The sequence below is a fragment of the Lolium rigidum genome, chromosome 4 (assembly GCF_022539505.1).
Source record: "Lolium rigidum isolate FL_2022 chromosome 4, APGP_CSIRO_Lrig_0.1, whole genome shotgun sequence".
Classification (NCBI taxonomy): domain Eukaryota; kingdom Viridiplantae; phylum Streptophyta; class Magnoliopsida; order Poales; family Poaceae; genus Lolium; species Lolium rigidum.
Genome location: NC_061511.1, coordinates 28,484,111 through 28,505,367, shown reverse-complemented (window position 1 = coordinate 28,505,367; position 21,257 = coordinate 28,484,111). Strand labels below are relative to the sequence as shown.

The 21,257-nt window shown below is 43.3% G+C and overlaps 2 protein-coding genes across 5 annotated transcripts; one reads left to right on the top strand and one right to left on the bottom strand.

Moving 5' to 3' along the window:
• Window positions 1-2,673: 2,673 nt before the first annotated feature.
• Window positions 2,674-17,964, top strand: LOC124706081 (E3 SUMO-protein ligase SIZ1-like; the record flags this gene model as incomplete). 4 transcript variants are annotated; one of them, XM_047237740.1, is given in 17 exon segments in its annotated part: window positions 2,674-2,855; window positions 4,330-4,410; window positions 4,942-4,984; window positions 5,317-5,395; window positions 5,503-5,665; window positions 5,825-5,958; window positions 6,831-6,899; window positions 7,489-7,576; window positions 8,599-8,674; window positions 8,877-8,950; window positions 10,094-10,201; window positions 11,334-11,495; window positions 11,934-12,038; window positions 12,249-12,329; window positions 12,408-13,590; window positions 16,447-16,785; window positions 17,587-17,964. In XM_047237740.1, coding segments are annotated over 16 exon segments (2,625 nt in total). In that variant the 3' UTR covers window positions 16,599-16,785; window positions 17,587-17,964.
• Window positions 17,965-19,447: 1,483 nt separating this feature from the next.
• LOC124706083 lies at window positions 19,448-20,869 on the bottom strand. Its single transcript, XM_047237741.1, has one exon. The coding sequence runs from the start codon at window positions 20,867-20,869 to the stop codon at window positions 19,682-19,684; it is 1,188 nt and encodes a 395-aa protein (XP_047093697.1). The 3' UTR covers window positions 19,448-19,681.
• Window positions 20,870-21,257: the final 388 nt, after the last annotated feature.

Sequence of the window (21,257 nt, the reverse complement as noted above, 5' to 3'; positions counted from 1 at the left end):
TATCCTTTCTACATGCCTACGCACAATTTTTACAAAAGGGTTGAAGTGTAGTTCACATCGAAATGCCCCAAAACCCTATTCTTCCCTCCACAACTACTCGATTCCTCGTCCGTCTCCAACCCCTCCCCCATGTTTGATATCCATTGCAACCCTACTTCATTTTCTTCTAGCTCCTACCATTCTCCCCTGCATTGACAGTCTTGTCTGGTAATCGAACCGACTTATTTGGGTTTATTTTTTTCACTTAGTACATGAACAATGACAATCTTGGTTGTCAAATTAAACATGTATTACTTGAAAACCGAACAAAAGGCTAAACCAATTTGATCAATAAATCCAAATGCCCATCCCTTACTGCGACGCAACCTCCACCAGACGAGCTGATACACATTTGTTTTGCAAAATCTTTTAGTACTGGTCTCTCTTCTCAACATTTCCACTTTCCTAACCTTTTCTATCTTGACACGAAGAACAATTTATCAGTGGCGCCCATGGAGACCAAATCTGGATGACCAAGTACCAAAGGTAAAAAAATGGCGTGGATTAGTGAGAATAAAGGTGTGTGCGCGCATCTCCATACATTTTAGAATATTCGTTAAAATGGAGTATGTCTTCTAATAGGTATGAGAACACATGGCACACCCAAATAATGGAGTAACTAGATGTCCAATGCATTGGCGGCTTAGTCGATAAAGTCAGAGTCGTGCTAGTGGTGATGATGTCGGTGTGGCTAGCTAGCATCATTGTGTGTGCCTTGCGTGGTTGGTCTAGTTTGTGTTTGCTTGTTCTGTTGTGGTCCTGTGGCGGTTTTTGCCAAATTTTACTTATCAGTGAATTTTTTTCTTCCATATGCAGAAATATAGAGCTCATGTTGATAAAACATACTCTATGTCCTTGAACTTAATGTTATTACCCGTGCCATTATTTCTACATATTGATACCTGTTGAGGTTGAATATGACTAATCCATATATTTCCGTGGACAATTAAAGTAAATCTGGTGGATTCAAAGCTATGTTATATTGCTCGAGTCCATATAATACGATGCATAATTTAAAACATTCGTTAAAATCAAGTGTATCTTATATTAGATATACAACCAATAATGGAGTAACTAGACCTCCATTGCATTGATGGCTTACTGCATTGAAGTTAGAGTCATCGGCCCGTTGGTGATGATGCCATTTTGACTAGTGTGGCCGCGCGAGGCTTGTCGTGGTGTGTCGAGTTTGCGTTTGCTTGTCGTGGTGTGTCCAGTTTGTGTTTGCTTGTCATGGAGTGTCGAGTTTGCTTGTGGCGTCCAGTCTGCGTTTGCTTGTCGTGCCCACTTTGCGTCCAGTTTGGTGGATTAAAGCTATGTTATAATGCTTGAATTCATATAAAACCATGCATAATTCAAAATAATCATTAAAATTGAGTTTATCTCATAATAGATAAGAAAATACATGATACAACCAAATAATGGAGTAACTAGACCTCCATTGTATTGATGTATTACTGTATCGAAGGCAGAGTCGTCTACTTGAGGGGTGATGATGATGTCCTTGTGGCTAGCGCTGCTGCGTGAGGCTTGTGGAATTTGCCTTTGCTTGTCGTGGAGTGTCCAGTTACATTCGCTTGTCGTGTCCTGGCCTAGGCCTCATTTTCGCCTAGTCTTACTTATTAGGGTATTTTTTATTAACATAGCTCCTGCTAAATATAATAAAGTAACACCCAAATCGTTAACCTTATGTTACTAGTTTTGGATCAGTATAGCTCCTGCTAAATACTCCTTCCTCTGAGAACAAGTGGCATCTAGCTCCTTTGTTAAGTTAAGGATGTTAAAATTTGACCAACTTTGTAGGAAAACGTAGCAGCATTTATGACACTATAGTAGTATCAAGATTTGTTTTAAAATGTAGATTCATGATATACTTTATCCGTTCACAATTACCTCGCGTTATGTGTTTAGTCAAAGTGAAACTTTGTCAAGTTTGACCAAATAGTCAGAGAAGAATCTCAACCCCTACAATGTAAAATCTATTTAAAATCTTCATAAAGTATGTTTTTAAATTATATGCATTTGATATTATGAATATTGGTATTTTCTCTTCTACTCCTGGCCAGCTTTATAAAATTTCATTTCGATTAAACCCAGAACATGAGATGGAAGGACGAAGGGAGCATAAAGCCAATCAGGTCTGGAAAAGGAAAATACTAGGATCGATCCAACTGTACTAATTCACAGCCGAAAGACTGACTTTGTGACACCACGGCTGATCGTGATCCCCAGCGAGAGCGAGGACTCTTTCGCCTGTCAAGTCAAGCGGTGCCGCGCGCGCGTGAGCGTAGCAATAATCGCGGTGGGGGGTGGGGAGGCGAGGCCGACGACCAACCCCGCGGATTCGTACGGCGCGCGGCGTGAACCGCATTTGATAGCGGCCGATACGTCCGCCGCGGCGGCTGAATAGGAGAGAGAAAACCCTCGTCGTCGACGAGCCCACACGCACGCGGTGCAGCCCGGATGTGCAGAAAAAAAAGAAAAACCAACGCCAGCCACCACGTCGATACAAAACGAGGCAGGAGAGGGAGAGGGCGAAGAAGAAGAGGGAGAAGAGACGAGGAAAGTGTGCTCTCCCTCGCCCGCCCCGTCGCGCCATTCCCCGCCCCGCCGGATCTCGCCGCCGCCGCCTCCCCGTCCGCGCTCGGCTCTACCCGCCCCCCGATCGGCGTCCCCCGCCCATGGTCCTCGCGGCGGCGTGGGGGCCTCGGAGCGCGTGAGCAGGGAGCGGAGGGCGCCCGCCCGCCCGCCCGCCCACGGGGGCGTGTGCGTAGATAGACCCGGCGGCCATGGCGGACCTGGCTTCCTCCTGCAAGGTACGCGCCGCGCAACCGCCCCCCGCCCCGTCCCGCCAATTCCGCCCGATCTCTCCCGATTTCGATGCGCCTTGTTGAATTTCACCTCGTATCGCCGTCCTCTATCGCTCTGGCTAGCTCCTAGGATCACTGCTGCTGTAGCTGCGAGTGCTCTCGATTGATATGTAATTCTAGCCTTGTTTTGGCGTCTAGGAGGGTGGGGATTGGTTGGTCTGACTAGACTCTAGTGGTGGATGGACGTTCGGTATTGTCAACGACGTAGGTTCAAGTTGGAGATCAGTGCTGCTGCTCGCCACAGCACAGCAACTGCTTCTCATGTTTCTCCTACTGTAATAACTCGGCTCGCAATGTTCCCACATGCTCTTGATTGGGAATGTTGTTGTAGAGGCCCCCGGGAGTAGTAAGAGTAAAGGCATGTAGTGGTGGATTATGCAGGGTGTGCGATTCCTTAGCCGGACCGTGTTTGTAGATGTTCTGCTTTGCGCCGCTCATGGTTTGCTCCAGCATGGGGGATCATATTGGAGTTTCTAGCGGTGTTCTGAAGGGTGTTAGTCATGATGTTAGTTTCTATGCATTGTGGACTGATGAGAAAATGGCTTTGAATGTTTGGATACATGGATTAGGATTAGCAGCACCACGCTTAATTCCACACACAAATATCTCTGTTAAATACTGAAATGTTCCCACGCTTCCTAGTAGTTTGGTTGGTTTTGGTGTGTATGGGATGGTAATTCCGAGTCTAGTTATTGTCATTTAGGAGGTTGCAGACTAATTGGTGTGCGTACACATATGGTAATTCTGAGTCTAGTTATTGTTGTTTAGGAGGTTATTACAGATTAATTGGTGTGCCTATGCATATGGTAATTCTGAGTCTAGTTATTGTTGTTTATGAGGTTCTGTATTAATTGGTGTGAGTAGCATTATAGTGCTGCATAGGCCATCATGGCTGTCCGGGTATTATCAACGACGGGGGTTACAGTTGAATATTGGTGCAGATGCTAGCTGTGACATATTTACATCTGTCTACATCCTCAATATTTCGATAGGCTGTTCTCGACGTAGTCTTGTTTCTGTGCCCGGGTGTCTAGAATGAAGCTTCCAGTGGTTGATTCGGGACTATGGAATTCCCCTGCACTTTCGCTTGTGTCTGTAAATGTTCTCATTTGCTTGACTCATGGTTTGGTCCACTATGGGGAATCATATTGGAGCCTCAAAGAGTCATAAAGTTAGTTGCTCTACATTGTGGACTGATGAGAAAATGGCTTGCTAGTCTGCATCCCTGTATTTAATTACAAAATTACTGAAGTAGGACTACTTGTACTGTGCTTAACTCCACACACAAGTATCTATCAATGAAGTTCTGGAAATGTCCCAGGATTGGTAGTTTGGTTTTAGTGCTCAGTCCATATGTACGCTGTGCCAAATGAACTGCTTCTGCTACTTTAGGTTTGATCTTTTCCATTATTCTTCACAGGATAAACTGGCATACTTTCGAATAAAGGAACTCAAAGATATTTTACATCAGCTCAGCCTACCAAAGCAAGGAAAGAAGCAGGTTGGCAAATATCGCTGTTCTCCTTTTCTTACATGCACTTCATTCCACCTTCTCTGTGTAGTACATTTTGAACAATACGGTGGCCACATGGTATGTAACTTATGTTGGCAGTAACACTGGGTTCATAGCTTCATGTACATATTTTGGTGATTCCTAAGGGCACTCGCAAGGATGTCCTTGTGGGTAAACCAATAATATCACACATTCAAAAAATATATCAAGAACACACAGAGTGCTGAAATGTTCTGTGCCCATACTTTTGTGTAAAATATATGTCCGTTTGTGTTCATGAAGAAAATACTATTTTGATGCACATATAGTTGCTATATCACCCTTCATCTATTATATTTTGTGTATCATACAAACATGCATCAGATTCATAAGGGCCTTAGAATTCCAACTAAAAATGGTAGTTGATTCAAACTTTTTAAACCTCTCACGAGCTGAGAACCCATACTCTACAGAATGTCCTTTTAACAACGCCAGTCTTGCGTTTTCGTTAACTAATTCAGTTTGCTTATCTGGTCACAGGATCTTATCGATAGGGTATTGGCACTGTTATCAGATGAGCAAGGTATTGTTGGTTATGTTTAACTTTTCAATATCTTGATTGATTGCATTTTACACTTTCACGGGATAGCCTTAAATTTTATATTGTGCTTAAACCAAAGATTTTGTTTCATGCACTGCTTTCCCATCATAACCCTGGATTGATGCTTTTGTCGTTCCCAATTTGCTATTTGATTAAGCAATTATATTTTCTATCAGTAGATTGGCTACTTAGCAATTTGATTTCTTCCTTTTTTGCCTTGATGGTATATGTTTTTGTACTTCATCTTGAATCTGCAATGATTTTGTACTTCCCTAAATTGCCTCTTAACTTTTTGTTCTATTATCCTGTTGCAGGTCAAAGGCAACAGGGATGGGGAAGGAAAACTTCTTTTACAAAGGAGGCAGTTGCAAAAATTGTCGATGATATATACAGGTTAAATTTCATTGTTCTATAAAATTATCTATATAGGATAATAGGGCAGATACTTGCGATAATTTTCTAGTCTCTTCTTTTTGAGGTTTGTGTGCTTTCATTAGCAGGAAAATGCAAATCCAATCTGCTCCCGATCTAGCCATTAGGTGCCACAGTGGATCAGATTTCAACTCTTTCAGGCCTAAAGAGGAAGTCAACGACTCCTTGCAGCCAGCGACTAAGGTCCGCTGCGTTTGTAGTAGTACGTTGCTAAATGACAATATGATCAAGGTATTATAGTCGTTACCCCCTCCCTCTTTTCACTCTCTTTTACATTGAAAGGATCACTGCAACGTGAAGCAAAGTTATATAAGTTTATGAACTCTGGTCAGTTTGTTATGCTGCCATTCCTTTTTGAGAATTTTATCCAGTGTTGTGTTTTTTCTGCAGTGCGAGGAGGACCGGTGTCATGTGTGGCAACATATGAGCTGTGTGCTCGTCCCAGATAAGCCCACTGATGGTGTTAGCCCTGAAGTTCCACCCAATTTCTACTGTGAATTGTGCCGACTGAGTCGGGCTGACCCGTATGTTTTGCTCCTGCTTGCTCTTTGTTGGTTTTGAGCTCAGTTTTTATCTGTATGCTTATTATTGTGCAGTGCATTTATTTTCATAATTGATATGTCTGTCACTAGAACTTAACAAGCAATCTGATTCTAGTTGTAATTTTGAAAGTGATCAGCATGCTCCAGAGTGTACCTTTCTATACAATTTTTAATAAATTCAATTGCTTGTTATGGTAAATCAACCTGATCAATTTCTTTTGTGTCTGGTCAACCAGTAATTATAGGTTAGTGTTGTGAGATTAATGCTGTTAACTTGCCATTTCATTTTCGTGGAGAATTGAGTATTTTGCGAATGTAGTTGATCATGTGTCAAAACTTCTACATGTACTCATTTATTGTCAAAACCGCTATGCATATTCTGTAATTGATCAAGTTAGTGGTGTGTCGATTGACTGAGTTTCATTGTGCTTTACTAAACACCAACTTATTGTTGCTGGACCTGAAGGTACTGTCAGGTTTATTTCATGTTGGCACACACAAACATGAAGTAATGCCAAACTAGGTATTGTCACAATTGGAGTTACTTTGCTTTCCCACTCTGTAGTTTTATTCGAGTACATATTTGTGATTTTACTAAAACTTTCAGAATTTCGAGTTAATTGTCCCTTAAGGAGTAGCGAACTTTGTAAATGTAATTAGGTCCCCTCAAATCTGAAACTCTAAAATAGCACTGTAGAGGTTTATCTGCCTATCATGCACTGGTTATGTAGAAAGCATCATTTAAGCGGAAGTTGTTGTTTGTTAGGTTGATTCACTCCCCTGCTTCCCTGTGCATACTGGGAACTTTAGTTTTGGTTTTCATCTGCTGAAGTTGCAGCCTTCTAAATTTGCAGGTTTTGGGTCACTACAGGGAATCCATTACCCCCTCTGAAATTCATGTCATCTGGTGTTGCAAATGATGGGTGAGTTAAGATGAAAACTTGGTACCGGTAATGTTTCAACTGATAATCATTATGTATTTCCTGCTCCTCTTTTTGGAAGAACACATGGGAAGAGCACATTGGGTACTATACTTGATTCTACTTTTAGGAGGGAAATGCACAGTAGATTGCATTGCTTTGTTTTTCTGCTCATGAATGTCTATGTTCTGCTCTTTAGTATAGACAAGAATTATTTCCTTCAATTGGTAGCTGCTGTTTCATCTAACACAATAATTTTGTCAAGTGGGTTACTCCAGTTGCTGACTATTTCTTAGTCATTCCTCTTGAAGTCTGTTATTAAACTCAAGCTTGCTCTCATTTGCAAGTTTGAAATGACAACTCATTTATTCAAAGTCTCATTGGTAACATGGCATGAGTTAATTCATTGTATATTAACCAGTGTAATATTATATAGGTGTACCTTTATTATAAAGTGATCTATTGCTGTATAGCGATGTGCTTAGCACATTTAATTGAAAGACGCTTTGCGTTGTCTGGTTTCATAATTTTTTGTTACTACTTATTTGTAAACTTATTTGTATTGAATCCTCACATAGTCACTTATCTGTAGAACAAGTGTACTTCAAACCGTGGAGAAAAGCTTCCAACTTTCTCGAGCAGATAGGGAAACAGTTCAGAGATCAGACTATGATCTACAGGTATGCTCTCATGAAATCTAAATTTTCCATGTCTGGTTCTTAGTGAACTCGTCCTCAGCATTGTGAGTGTTAATTTACAACCAGGTAAACACTTGTAGTAGACAAATGACGTGATGTTTGATGTCTCCAACCGAATGTGGGTACAGATTGGGGAGGAATAGATCTAGAATAGCCAGTCATGAGAAATACCACAGCGGGACTTAAAACTTCTTTGCTTAATTCATGTTTCTCTTGATTAAAGAATGTAAACTGCTAGTTTCTGAATATAGGACTTGGATTGAGCCCTAATAAATACTACCTCTGTCCCTAATTATAAGACGTTTTGGTAGGCTATTTTAGCCTACCAAAATGGCTTATAATTAAGGATAGAGATGATAGTTTGTGCTAAGAAACATACTCACTGATGATAAGCATTCACACTGGATTCACTTTCTTCCTTTGCTAGGTATAGATATATACATAAGCATACATGGCAACTTGTGTTAAACTACCTCATGCAAAAATTCAGTCCAACACAAACCAACCAAATGAATCTAATTTATAGCAAGCAAATATGCCCATGAACAGTACACTTGAAGCTACAGTACCGTGTCTGAATTTATCATGCCATGGTGCTGCTATGCCTTTACGCACCTGAATTCTGAATGAAGTCTTCCTGGTTTGAAGATAATGCTTTTTTTCAATCCCATGAGTACTATGGAATGAATATGAATTTATTTCTAAGATTTGAAGGCACCTGAAATGTATCAGTATAATTGAATTTACACTTAGTATATTCACTATCCCTTGTATTGGATGCTGAAAAAAAACGTATGTAAAAGGGGTTATCCATATTTATTATGTCCACTCCAACTGTTCATTTTTGCATTTATTGAGATTTTCATTTTACCATATATATAAACACTTGTCTTGTACATGTGGAGTAGTGCTCTCAGTTGTTAGTTTGCAGATGTACTCTGAGACTGAAGTATGCATGTTGTTCTGTTGTGCTGCCTTATTAACCAGAGATGTGTTTTGGACAGGTTTGGTGCATTCTTATGAATGACAAAGTTCAGTTCAGGATGCAGTGGCCCCAGTATGCAGAACTAGAAGTGAATGGTACTGCTGCCAATTTTTGTTTATTACTAGGTTTAAGTTGAATATCTGAATTTCATACCAGCTTCGATATTTTCTTAATACTCTGTACACCTCTACCATCTGTGCTACATCTGAGCTGCTGTAGCCTTGTAGGTTGTATTTACTGATAGTTTCGGAGTTAAGGGATTATCGGTGTGAAAGTTAGTGTCTTTTCTCTGTTCAGGTATTCCTGTACGAGTAGTGACCAGACCTGGTTCTCAGCTATTAGGAATAAATGGACGGGATGATGGGCCACTGGTGAGTTCATTCTTATTCTGTCCATTGGTATAGAACCTAGGTGCTGTAAAAAAGAAATTGTTTTTTTGCTCCTTGTTATATAATTTTGGGAATGTTTTCTAAAGTTTGCTTAATGCCCAGCCCATCGATGGATGTGACATCCCTTGTATGGCTCCCCACTTATACTTTTATCCTTGTTTCGTGTAAAAGGTTTAGCCTGATGGTGCTACGGTTGGACCAACATGGGACTAAACCCGCCATCACATCTCCACTTGTTCAAACACTAGTCAGGCTGCATGATCCCCCCCCCCCCCCACCCCCTCCACACACACACCCTCTGGAGTAACCTCTGTGCCGTGGTTACACTTTAGTACTCAACTCTGAATAAGAAGGGTTAAACCTGGAGCCCTGCAGGTTCTATGTTCGGATCCGGCAATCATAAAATGTTAGCACAGTTGACTCCATTCCGCAATACAGCTTCAGTTGTGCTGTTCTACCACATGGGCTGACACGAGTAGGGCCAGGTGCTGTTTTGCGAGAAGCTGGGTGGAGGCCATATTATCCATGGACCAAGATTAGCTGGGTGGAGGGCCATATTATCCATGGACCAAGATTAGTTTTATGTTACGTTCCTTCATATTCAACATGAGTAGGCTTGCACACTTTTGACGTTCCTTGAACATCCATACTAGCTTTTTCAGGAAGTGAATAGTTGACCCAGCATCATAGGAAGTACTAAAATTGAATTGACATACTAGCAAAATGTCACTTGAAAATGAACAACTGTCAATACATAATGAGCTATACAAGAACTAATAATGTTATGTCCCACACAAGAATTTAAGTACATTCAGTCTGACAACACTGTAAGGCATGAATTGCACAAAATACTTTATTAGCTTGGTTTCATTGGTGTCACACTGACCTATGTTGCAATAATCACTGTCAGATTTCATGAATAAAAATGGAGTTGGATAGTCTAGGTACAAAACTGGCTGTAAAGCACGCCCCGTTTCATGTTGGGACCATTCAAATATACAATGTCGGTGTGCCTAAACATTCTACATTCAGTTTAGATATTATTACCGATTTCCACATTTTTTACTTCAATTCATTCTTTGAATGGTTTAAACTCACCATCCTAATAAGTTTGCTCATTTGCAGATAACTACATGCAGTAGAGAAGGCACTAATAAAATCTGCTTAAGAAGGGTTGATACTCGAACATTTTGCTTTGGAGTGCGAGTTGCTAAGAGGAGGACCGTTCCTCAGGTTTGACTTGTCATTTTCTGTCGATATTGTTCAGTTCAAATGCTTGGTAGGAGGTGGTGTTTTCATGTTCACTTATCTCTCAGTTGCCTCTGTTGATTTGACTGGACAATAGTCTCCTTGTAAAGAGAAACTTATCCCAGTACTAAGTTTCAGAACAATTCATGCTCCTTTTTAATGTATATATTGTTATATCCTGAAGAGGGAGGTATGTGCATTGGCTGATGGTTGTGTACATTTCCTCCCTAGATATATGTATGGTTGGACTGTCCATTGATGACTGAGAATGATACACGTATTTTGAAATATGTTCTGTAGTTCACCACAAGTCCGAATCACTCCCTCATCTTTTGTTTTTATGCTTGACTCCTTTTACTTTTCAAATTCTTCTGGATTATGCTTTGACCGAGAATGATACACGTAATTTGAAATATGTTCTGTAGTTCACCACAAGTCCGAATCACTCCCTCATTTTTTGTTTTTACGCTCGACTCTTTTTACTTTTCAAATTCCTCTGGATTATTATTTGATCATTACTTCTTGTAAACAACTGCAACCATTACTTTTTGGGTTTTAAAACAGATACACTGTCCTACCTCCATTTCAAATTATAAGTTGTGTTTGCTATTTAGTTTCGTAATTTCGTTAAGACAAGGATTTAACCAACAGTTACTCTATTAATATATAGTGTGATATAAAACTGTGAATGTCTAGCAATAGAAAAAAAATCTCAGGTTGTAATTTTTTTCTTGGCTGTAACAGTGGCAAGGGAATCTGGTCCCACATATGCAGCATATCTTTTGCAGACTGACTTATTCAGTGAAAACAACTCCCCAACTACATGTTTTTCTAGTGTTTCTTGAACTTCTTTTTTGGCCTTGTTTTAGCATTTTGTACTGCTCAGTATGAGTTGTTGCATTAACTTCCCATTTGAGACCGGTTGATATGCATTGGAAATGTATCGACATATTACATCATTTCTTGGTTGCACGGGAAACATTTCAGTATATGTTGTAGGAAATGGAATAGCTAAATGCTTTCTGTATGTCGTTTGGGTTGTTTCATGCCTGTACAGCCAGCAGTTATAAGCCAGCATTGGTTTTGTTGTTTCTGTTAACACTATTATCGATTCCAGGTCTTGAATTTAGTCCCAAGGGAAGCTGATGGTGAGTCTTTTAATGATGCTCTTACTCGTGTTCGACGCTGTCTCGGAGGTGGAGATACTGCAGATAATGCTGATAGTGACAGTGATTTAGAAGTGGTTACTGAATCTGTTACAGTCAACCTTCGTTGCCCTGTGAGTGTTCTTGCTTGTAATTGTTATTATGATTTGTTCGCCGACTCAACATATACTGTCAATATTGTATGCTTGGATCGTGGTTAGTAATTAAATTCTGTCTGTTTGCTAATATTCCGTGCTCAGTTAGCTGAATAGCGTCAGGAAATGTATGTTAGGTACTAATGGTGCGTCTTTCAGATGCAAATAATAATGGACCTTAATATGTTCTCTTCGTCAATATGTGTTGTGGCTACTGCAATAAGTAGAAGATTGATTTGTACTCAGATCACCCTACTAGCTGTTAGCCACGTGCCAAAAGTCTGCCCTTGTTTGGATTATTGCAATTTTTTTAGCATGCCTTATGTGGCCATGACCCTTTGCCCACCTTCAGTGGCTTTTCAACCATTTTTTTTTCTTTTGTATGCAAGATTTGAAACGAATCTTATGTATTTTCAGAATAGTGGATCCAGAATGAAGACTGCTGGAAGGTTCAAACCTTGCATTCACATGGGTTGTTTTGATCTTGACACTTTCGTGGAATTGAATCAGCGGTCACGCAAGGTTAGATTTTGCGCTTATTGGTGTACATCAACACAATATGTATGTGCATCTAGGAATGTGAAATGTTTTTTTTTTGATGTTGTTATAATTATGTAGAACACTATTCTTTCGTATATAGTGATTTTCCGCAAGGTGGAATCCCATGTTTTGACATCAAAATGGTTGGTATGTCTTGTAGTCTCTGATTCCTCTGTTCTTATTACCATGCAGTGGCAGTGCCCAATATGTTTAAAGAACTACTCTCTTGAGAGCTTGATGGTTGATCCTTACTTTAATCGGATTACTTCCCTGGTAGGTCTTCGTTGTACCTTTACATCTGTTTTGTGTTGGATTTTATTGCTTTCGTCTGATATTTTCTTTGTGACGCAGTTGCGCGATTGCAGTGAAGACATCAATGAGATTGATATTAAGCCTGATGGATCATGGCGTGTAAAGGGTGATGCATCAACCAGAGAGTTATCTCAGTGGCATATGCCTGATGGCACCCTTCTTGAGGATGTGAAACCTGGTGTTGAGAACTTCAATGAACTCAAATTAGAAGGTACTTCTGATGGACATAATAAGGGCTTAAAGATTGGAATCAAGAGAAAAAATGGAATTTGGGAAGTGAGCAACAAAGTAGATGACAAGAAGCCTTCTGTGGTTGGCAACCACACTCAGAATGTTATTACTTTCCGAACTCCCAACACTTTTCCTGTGAGCAATAGTCCAACTGGGAGTTACAGAGATGGGGATGATACAAGCGTGAACCAAGAGGGCAGTATGCATATTGATTTATCCTTGAACAATGGTCACGAGTTTGACAGTTTTCCTCTCAATTTTGGCCATACCTATAATGCAGAGGATACATCACAGCAACAGCATAATGTTGGAGATGTCATTGTTCTTAGTGATTCTGATGAAGAGGACAACAACGTCGTTTGCCCACCAACTGTCTATGACAATACTACTGCACATGATACTGGTTTCCCTTTTGCCACCAATGGTGCTGGATTTACTGGAAGATACCAGGAAGATGCTGGCGTTGGTACTAGTGGACTTGGTTTATTGAGCAACAATGCCGATGATTTTGAGATGAATAATTGGCAAATGCATTCTTATCCCCAACCGGAGCAAGGTTTTCAGTTTTTTGGGAATGACAGCGATACTGCCAATACTTCTGTTGGTTTGCACAGTTCCTTTAGCATTCCACCAAACGACTATTCCCTTGGCTGTAATGTTGGCTCAGAGGAGGCTTCTGTAGCTCATGATCTTCCAGTTTGCCACAATAGTAATGAAATGCATGGAAGCTTGGTTGATAACCCATTGGCTTTTGCTGGCGATGACCCTTCTTTGCAACTTTTTCTTCCAAGTCAACCTTCTTCTGTTCCCCTTCATGAAGAACCGAGTGAGCGTGTGAATGCATCAAATGGGCTTCAGTCTGATGATTGGATCTCTCTTACACTTGCGGCTGGTGGAGGTGGTAATGAAGAGTCTGCACCTGCTAATGGTTTAAATTTGCAGCAACAAATTCAGTCAAACGAGGAAGAAGTAGAACCATCAATTGATGCTGGTTTGTCTCCCTTCTACGCATTTTAAATTTCCTTCTGTCTGCACCATTTCAGAAGCTGAAAAGTGCAGAGCATAGACCTCTTGAAAAGCTGCAAATAATAAAGGACTATGCTACATATTTGCGAGACAGTGCGGCTGATGCTAACGCGTATCCTGCCCGAATAAAGCATGTGCAAAAGCCACAAAACTTGTGGCTGCCCAGTAAAATAACGTTTCCACCGACCGGTTGCAAGCGCGTACGTCAAGCTAGCACATGCCCCTCTCGGCTGTGACAAGCACACAATCACGCATAGGGTTGTCCATTGCTGAATAAAAAATGTGAAGTGACTAGTACTCTATGTCCAGGGCTTCACGTACTTTTGACTTTTGGCATGTTTATGACACCTTATTTTATGTGATATTTTACGCGTAATCATTTTCAAGGTGAAATACACTCGCTCATCAAATTTTAACAAATGATCATTCGTTATTAGTGCCTAACTTTGCTAAATTTGGAGTGCACGATTACCAAGTTAATTATATTTGGCTGCCAGCCAAACTAGTGCGTAATTGCCAGGTTAGTTTTAATTAGGAGCCAAATTTGCACTGCATGATTACCAAGTTAATTACTTTTGGCTGCTAGCCAAACCATAGTTGCCGGCGAACCGGATCGTCCGGATCGAGGAACGGGATCGGGGAACGAGATTCGTCATGCCAGCGAACAAGGATCGGTCAGGGGTACAAATCTCCGGTACGCCAAGTTGGATCGTGGATCGCGATCCACTTTGGTTTGGGTCGATGGAGGAGATGAAGGAGCGGGAAGAGATGGAGAAGAAGCTCCCGCTGATGCAGAAGCACGGCACCGGCGGCGAGCTCGCGTGGACGGCCTTCTTCCTGGCCTTCTTCTTGGGCGCGGCTGTGGCAGTGGGCCAAGACGGCCTTCTTCCTGGCCTTCTTCCTGGGCGCGGCCGTGGCCCAAGCTGACGTGGGATCGAGAGTTCGTGACCCGGCCGCGAATTACGTCGATCCGCTGTCGTTCCCGACCCCCGATCCGGGTCGATCGATCCGGGATCGTGGAACACGGCATCGACCCCGAACCTGGCAACTATGAGCCAAACTAGTGCGTAAATTTGCAGTGGACGACTACTAAGTTAATGCCAGCCTAAATTGCTAGGTTAATTTTACCTAGTTGTGTAATTTGCAGAGTATGATTACAAAGTTACATGATTACAAAAGTTAATTACGTTTGCTTGAACATCTAAAGTAGTGCTAAATTGCCAGGTTAATTATTCCTAGTTGCCAAAATTGCAGTACTTGGTTGATGTTAATTTTTGCACAGTTGCCATGTCGGACTTGGATTTCTATTTGTAGAATCCATTTCGGTCTCCAAAATTCCCATTGCTACTTGCCTTCAACAAATTGATGTTGACAGTTCTGTTGTAACAATGTGATGAATCCAATCACCGAATCACTCAGAGAATGGTTCACATGCAGAAAATCCAAAATCAAAGAGATAAAAATTCTGACAGATGGAGGTGTAGGGAGAGGAAAAAGTAGGAAAGCAGACCGCCGGACTCGTCATCGCTCGCACACCACCAGCTACCACCAGCTGCTCGTCAACGGCGGCCTGCTCCTCGCGCTTGTCGACGACGGCATCTCCGTTTGGTGCTCGGCGATGCACTCGTCGCAGCGTGCTCGGTGGTGGTCTCCCTGTGCAAGCCTACGATGACCGCCTCCTTGTGCTTGTTGACGACGGCATCTCCGCTAGGTGCTCGATGGCGCACTCGTCGCAGCGTGATGGTGGCGGCCTCCCTGTGCAAGCTGACGATGACCGCCTCCTTGGTGCGTGCTCGGTGACGGCGGCGTCCCCGCCATTGGGGTGGAACTTTGTTCCTCGCGGTCATTGTACTGCAACATGCGCTCTTTGTCAGCGGCTGTCCCCGTTGTCTGCTGCCTCCCCAACACGCACACGTCGGTCGTGGCCTCCCCCGTCGCATGCTTGGCCTTGTTGGCGTCCCTGCGGTAGCTGCGGCCGCATGCTCCTCGTGTACTCGGTTGCGTGGGCCTCTCCTAATGCCCACTTGACCTCGTCGGTGTCCCCGCGCTAGCTGCGGGCGCATGCTCCTCGCGTACTCGGCAGTGGCCTCCTCCTCCCGTTTCTCTCCGGCACAACGCTCCTCGAACCTCCCGGCGGAGATTGAGTGGACGAGAGCAGCTCACGGAAAGATTTGGCACATGCGGGATCCAGTGGATAAGGCTATAGCGGTGGGTAGATACGATTTTTTTTTCCGAATCGCGAGGCGCCTTACGGGAGCGTGCGTTGTGTGGCGCTTCCATATAGATTTTCCAATAATAAAACGAAGTGGTTACTTTAAAGCTGATCTTACACGTAGCACACCTTAGGAACAACTTTGTCTTTTTGTCCAACTTTTCAGCTTGTCATTGGATTTCTATTTGGAGATAGGGCCAAAAGTTTTTTTTCCCATATATGTCACTTTAGCAAAATAAATTAATCCTACCTTCTTAAGAGAGGGTTTACATTTCTGCTAGTCTAACTGTGCTTAATTGTTAGACTGAAAATAGCAATAGCTATATCTCCAAATTTTCTCTTAATTTTACAGTAACAACTAATATATTATTCCATAGAAAAAGTGGATTCTTTTACGGAAATCTGCGATTTATGTTCCTCTGATAGGAGTATCAGTTCGATGGTTATCAGAGTTGTAAAGAAATATTCAATATGTTATACTCTGTTTAAACCTTTTTGTAGTATGAACTGAACTGGATTTTGAGACTTGTGATCTTCATCATGTATTCCTTGACATACCATAATCACAACTGTTTTAGTTGGTTTAATTATTTCCTTCTAATTATGCAGCTTCTGCGCCCCGGAGCACAAACAATGACAGACATAATGAAGCTAGTTTAAATCCAAGAAGGATTGAGAAAATATTTTCTCATCCTCGCCAGCCTCGGTCTCGGTCTGTCAGGCCTAGACTTTGTTTATCAATAGATACTGACTCGGAGTAGCTTGGACATCTAAATGGGATAGTTGAGTTTGCATTGGCAAGCCTTCCAGAAATCCTGATTTTTACCGAGGGTCATCAGGTTATTCTGGTTGATGTAAAGAGAAACACACGCATAGATGCTTTGTTGCCTCACCTGGTCTACAAACTTCCAAGTGTTTCACAGGGGATCTGCATAGAGGACTCTGACGGTGAGCTTATTCAATCAATCATCTCTTTCTGTAGTGTTCAACTTCTTTGACAAGCAGTCCATGCAGTTTCTTTTATGTGATACAATAATCCAAAATAAAGCTCAATAAATAGAAGAAAAGTCTGTCGCCACATCTATTTATAGTGCAACATGAAGTGGATGAATATTATCTCCCAATGATATTTTATGCTTGGGTTTGCTTCTGAACTTTGATAAAGTAGTCTCTGTTAGGTTATTTTTCTTGATATCTGAAGTTTAGCTGGTAGCTTGGTTAGCGCACACGAAGAAACATTGTCAATGTTTTCTAATCTTGGATTGGTTTGACAATGCTATTGTCTGACTGGTCGCCGAAAAGCTGCTCAATTGCCATCCAAGCTGTTTGATTTTATTATGGAAGTAGTTCAGCTTTCATATATGCAGTAACTGTGATACTCCCTCCGTCTAAAAATAGGTCTCACTTTTGTCTAGATATGGATGTATGTAAACGCATTTTAGTTATAGATACATCCTTATCTACACAAAGTTAAGACACATGTTTTTAGATGGAGGTAGTATTTGTCATCTGAGAGTTATGATTTGAACATTGCATGCAACAGAAACCTCCCTTGTTTGTTTTGCTACTGTATTGTCGAAGCCACAGGGCAAAATAGCACATAGATGCACGTAAATTTTCTATTAAATTATTTCAGTGAGTTTATCTATTTGTTAATTATTTGGATGAGTTTATCTATTCATTTTTAGTGGTGACTTGCGTATTTCTACATTTTATTAGTGTTGACTTACGTATTTCTATGTCTGCTAGGTTGGTATAGAATTTTTTCTAACTGGGAATCATGTTAATGTGGCTACTGGAGCAGCATGTACATTTTTGACTTTCTTTACTGGAGAGATGGAATAGGGAGGCCGTCCCTGGATGCAAGACTGTACATGTGGATGTTTGTGTGTACCATCATTGTATTTAGGGCCTGAGGCACTAATTTTTGTATTTAATGGAGAATAAATTATTTCTGGAGTGGCGGTGAATAATCCGAGCCCTTCAGTTTACTTGCAGCTGTGGATTCATCTGTGTTCTGCAAAGCATGGCAAGTGATGGGTGTTGTATTTTACCGAGTCCCCGACCAAGGGTTCTGGTAAGCAGACTTCAGTGGTTAAACATTCTCATGTCATGATGTTTCAGCCTCGCCTATACTGGTAAGCATGACGTACTCTTCAGTTTTGTCATTCAAGTACTGTCATCCTGATGGTTCTCTGAAGCAGGCATGTGCATTTTTTTTTCAAGTTTGCGTTTATAAAAGATGTAGACCTGCCTTGAGATCAGCAAAAGAGTTTTGCTCCGTGGTCTGTAGTAGATTGTCGTTTCCTGTGACCCAGTTAAATTGTATACTCGAGAGCATGCTCCTGGCAGCAGACCATGGGCAACACATGTATTGCCAAGTTTTGGCTGTCATCCTTGTTCTGTGATGAATGGGGACAGATACATTTGTGTGTTTATCGATCCAGTAGTTTGGTGATGATCAAACGAGGGGTGAGGGTTAGTACTTACTACTTCAATAAGTACACTCCCTCTAATCCATAATAGGTGTAGCTGATTTAGTCGTACAAAAGAACAACTTTGTACTAAATCAATGACACTTATTATATATCGGAAGGAGCAAATTAATTCATCTACCACTACATCAGAAACACAAAATCACCATTTCCGTTTAGTGCAAAGACGGAATTTTCGTTAAAAATCACCAGTCCCTTTTCGAGAAAGTTGATATGTATCACTCCATTGTTCTATGTGGATTGGTGCTGCCGTGCTGGTATGAAGTGATACTTCGTGAAGCATCTCTCCCAAATCTGAAAAATATATGTATATACATGTTTGAGCATGACCAACACTTGTAGATCTCGAGATGACAGCAATGACTTGCCTCTTATGCTGATATACTAGGACGTACGATACTGATTACTCTACTAATCAACTGTCTAAAAAGGGATCAATCTTGTAAGCTATGCTGCCTCCTTTGCACTCACTGGCCTGCAGGTCAACTTGTGCACCCTCCATCCACGTGTCCACGACGCATGGTCGGTCTGCTGAGTGTTAAGTAGATTCTTCCATCGTGCTTGCAAGTCAAACCTCCTATTTATCTTTCTGATTCTGTTCTTACATTGGTTAGTCCAAAGCATATATTTCTTGTGCAATGTACAAGAGGTTTTTTTTTGGGAGATCATGTAATGTAGCTGGAGCAGAAGGTCACGGTCACCATGTTTTTACCTTATCTAGGAGCTGTAGCTATCACGAATACGAGATGGCTGGCTGCTGCAAACAGGGGCATGAAAGTGATTGCTGCTCGGAATCTCCTTGGCACAAACAACGTCTTTTTGCTGCTCAAACATGGACACGGTTACTACTAATTTCTCACGGCGGTACAGTTGCAGTACACGAGTTAATTTCAGCTGTGCTGGAGAGTGACACACATGAGTGAAATGAAGCAGGCAGGGTGTGCAAGTTCGTTTTTTTGTTAATTGCCTAGGACAATCTCATTCATGGCACTTTCAAATCTTGGACAATCTCATTCATGGCACTTTCAAATCTTGCAAAGTACTTATGCAGTAGTACATGTACTGTACCAGATTACTCGTATAACTGTACTGTACTGGTGCTACAGATGGTTGAATTAAGATAAAATAGTTCATACGGTACTAGTAATGGCGACAGGAGAAGGATTTACAGCGTGATTGAAACCTTTTTCTACAAGCATCTTTGCCCAGAGGCAGGGCAAGGAGATTGCATCTACCCACAGGAAATTACATCTTACTACAGTCTAAACCTCATTAATTAATCGACAGCGACAGCAACACAAAAGGAAAACCTTACTAGTATACGGGGAACAGCCTGGGTCCCCACCTACTCAGTGACCGGTCAAGGCCAGCGGAGCGGCGGACACCGGCGACAGCGGCGGCGCGTGCCTCCGGCGGCCGCTGCCCCCGCCGTGAGCCCAGAAGCACCCAGAGGGCGCTGCTTCGGAGCCGATCCCGGCCGCCATCTTCGCCGCTGCGGTTGTTGCCGGCTCCGACTTGCATCTCGGCAGCACCAGCGGCCGCGCCGACGAGCACCTCAGCTCCTCTGCCTCTTCTTCCTCGTCGTAGTCGTCGCTTTGCTCCTCTTGTTCTGCACGCGCCTCTTGTTGTTCTTGCTCCTGCGCGACGCTCGAGAGCATATCTTGCCACTTCTCGTCGTCCGTTTCCACCGCCACCATCTCAGGCTTGCGCGGAGAGGGAGACGCCCGAGCTGACGCCGTCGGGGTGATCTCCACCGCGAAATCGACCGTTTCCTGGACCGGCGAAGGCGCGTTGGCGGCGGCGAACCGGGCGGTGAGCGGGGACGTGCGGTTCTGCGGCGCCGACCGGCAGCGCATCAGGAGGAGCGCGTTCTTGGGCGGCGTCGCGGTCGCCGTCGACACGAGCTCCGCCGCCTCGTCTGCCTCTTTGTCTTCCTTCTTGCCACCGTTGTTGATCCCCCGCTCCTCCGCCTCGTCTTGCTCCACCGAGCAGAAGACACCGACTCCCACACCCATCTCTTCATCGTCCTCCTCCTCCTGGGCGAGCTCGCTTCTCGGATCCGGCTGCTTGGGCGCGGCGGCGACGGCCACGTCCCTGCTGCTGAACACCCACGGCGACCGGCGGCTCCGCTCCGACACCGGCGACGGCGCCTTATGCTTCCGCCCGCCCCGGTCGAACCCGAACAGCCCGCCGCAGAGGAACGCCTTCTTGAGGCACCGGCAGTACCCCCTGGCCTTCTCCGGCGTGGACGCCCTGGCCGGCGCCCCACTCCCCGCCGCCACCTTCTTGCCGCCCTTCTTCCCCTTGCGCATCCGCACCTGCCCAATGCACGTCACCTTGGGCGACGACGGCTCCCCGTCCGCCCCCGCGGCCGCGCGGCTCCGGCCCCGGGACACGAACATGGGCGACGTGGCCGGCGCGCGCCGGGACCGCCCCCCGCGCCGGCTCTTGCTGAGCAGCAGCCGCGCCAGCCCCGGCGGCGCCGGCAGCTGCTGCTGCTTCTCCGTCCGCCCCGGGCTCGCCGCCGGCTGCTTCATCCCGCCGCGAGCTAGTGGAGAGGATGGCCAGCGAGAGAGTGTCTCGCTCTCGCGCGCGGTGCCGCCCACGAAGCGGTGGAGGTTATAGATGGACTAGATGAACATGCGCGCTTCGCCGCGCCGCCTATATAGCGTTTGTGTTTGCCTTCGCAAGAGTGGTAGCTTTCCGCCTATATAGCGTTCGTGTTTGCCTTCGCAAGAGTGGTAGCTTTGCATTGTAGTGCCGCCACATTGTTTCAGGCCTTAACACATTTTGTTCCTTTAGATCTCTTCTGTTTTAGTGTTGCGGGGCTCTATTTGCTGTTTGGAGCAGATAATCCCAACAAAACACTTCTACCTCTACAAAGTTGTAACCAAGGACAACTTAAATTTTCAGGTCAAAGGCAAA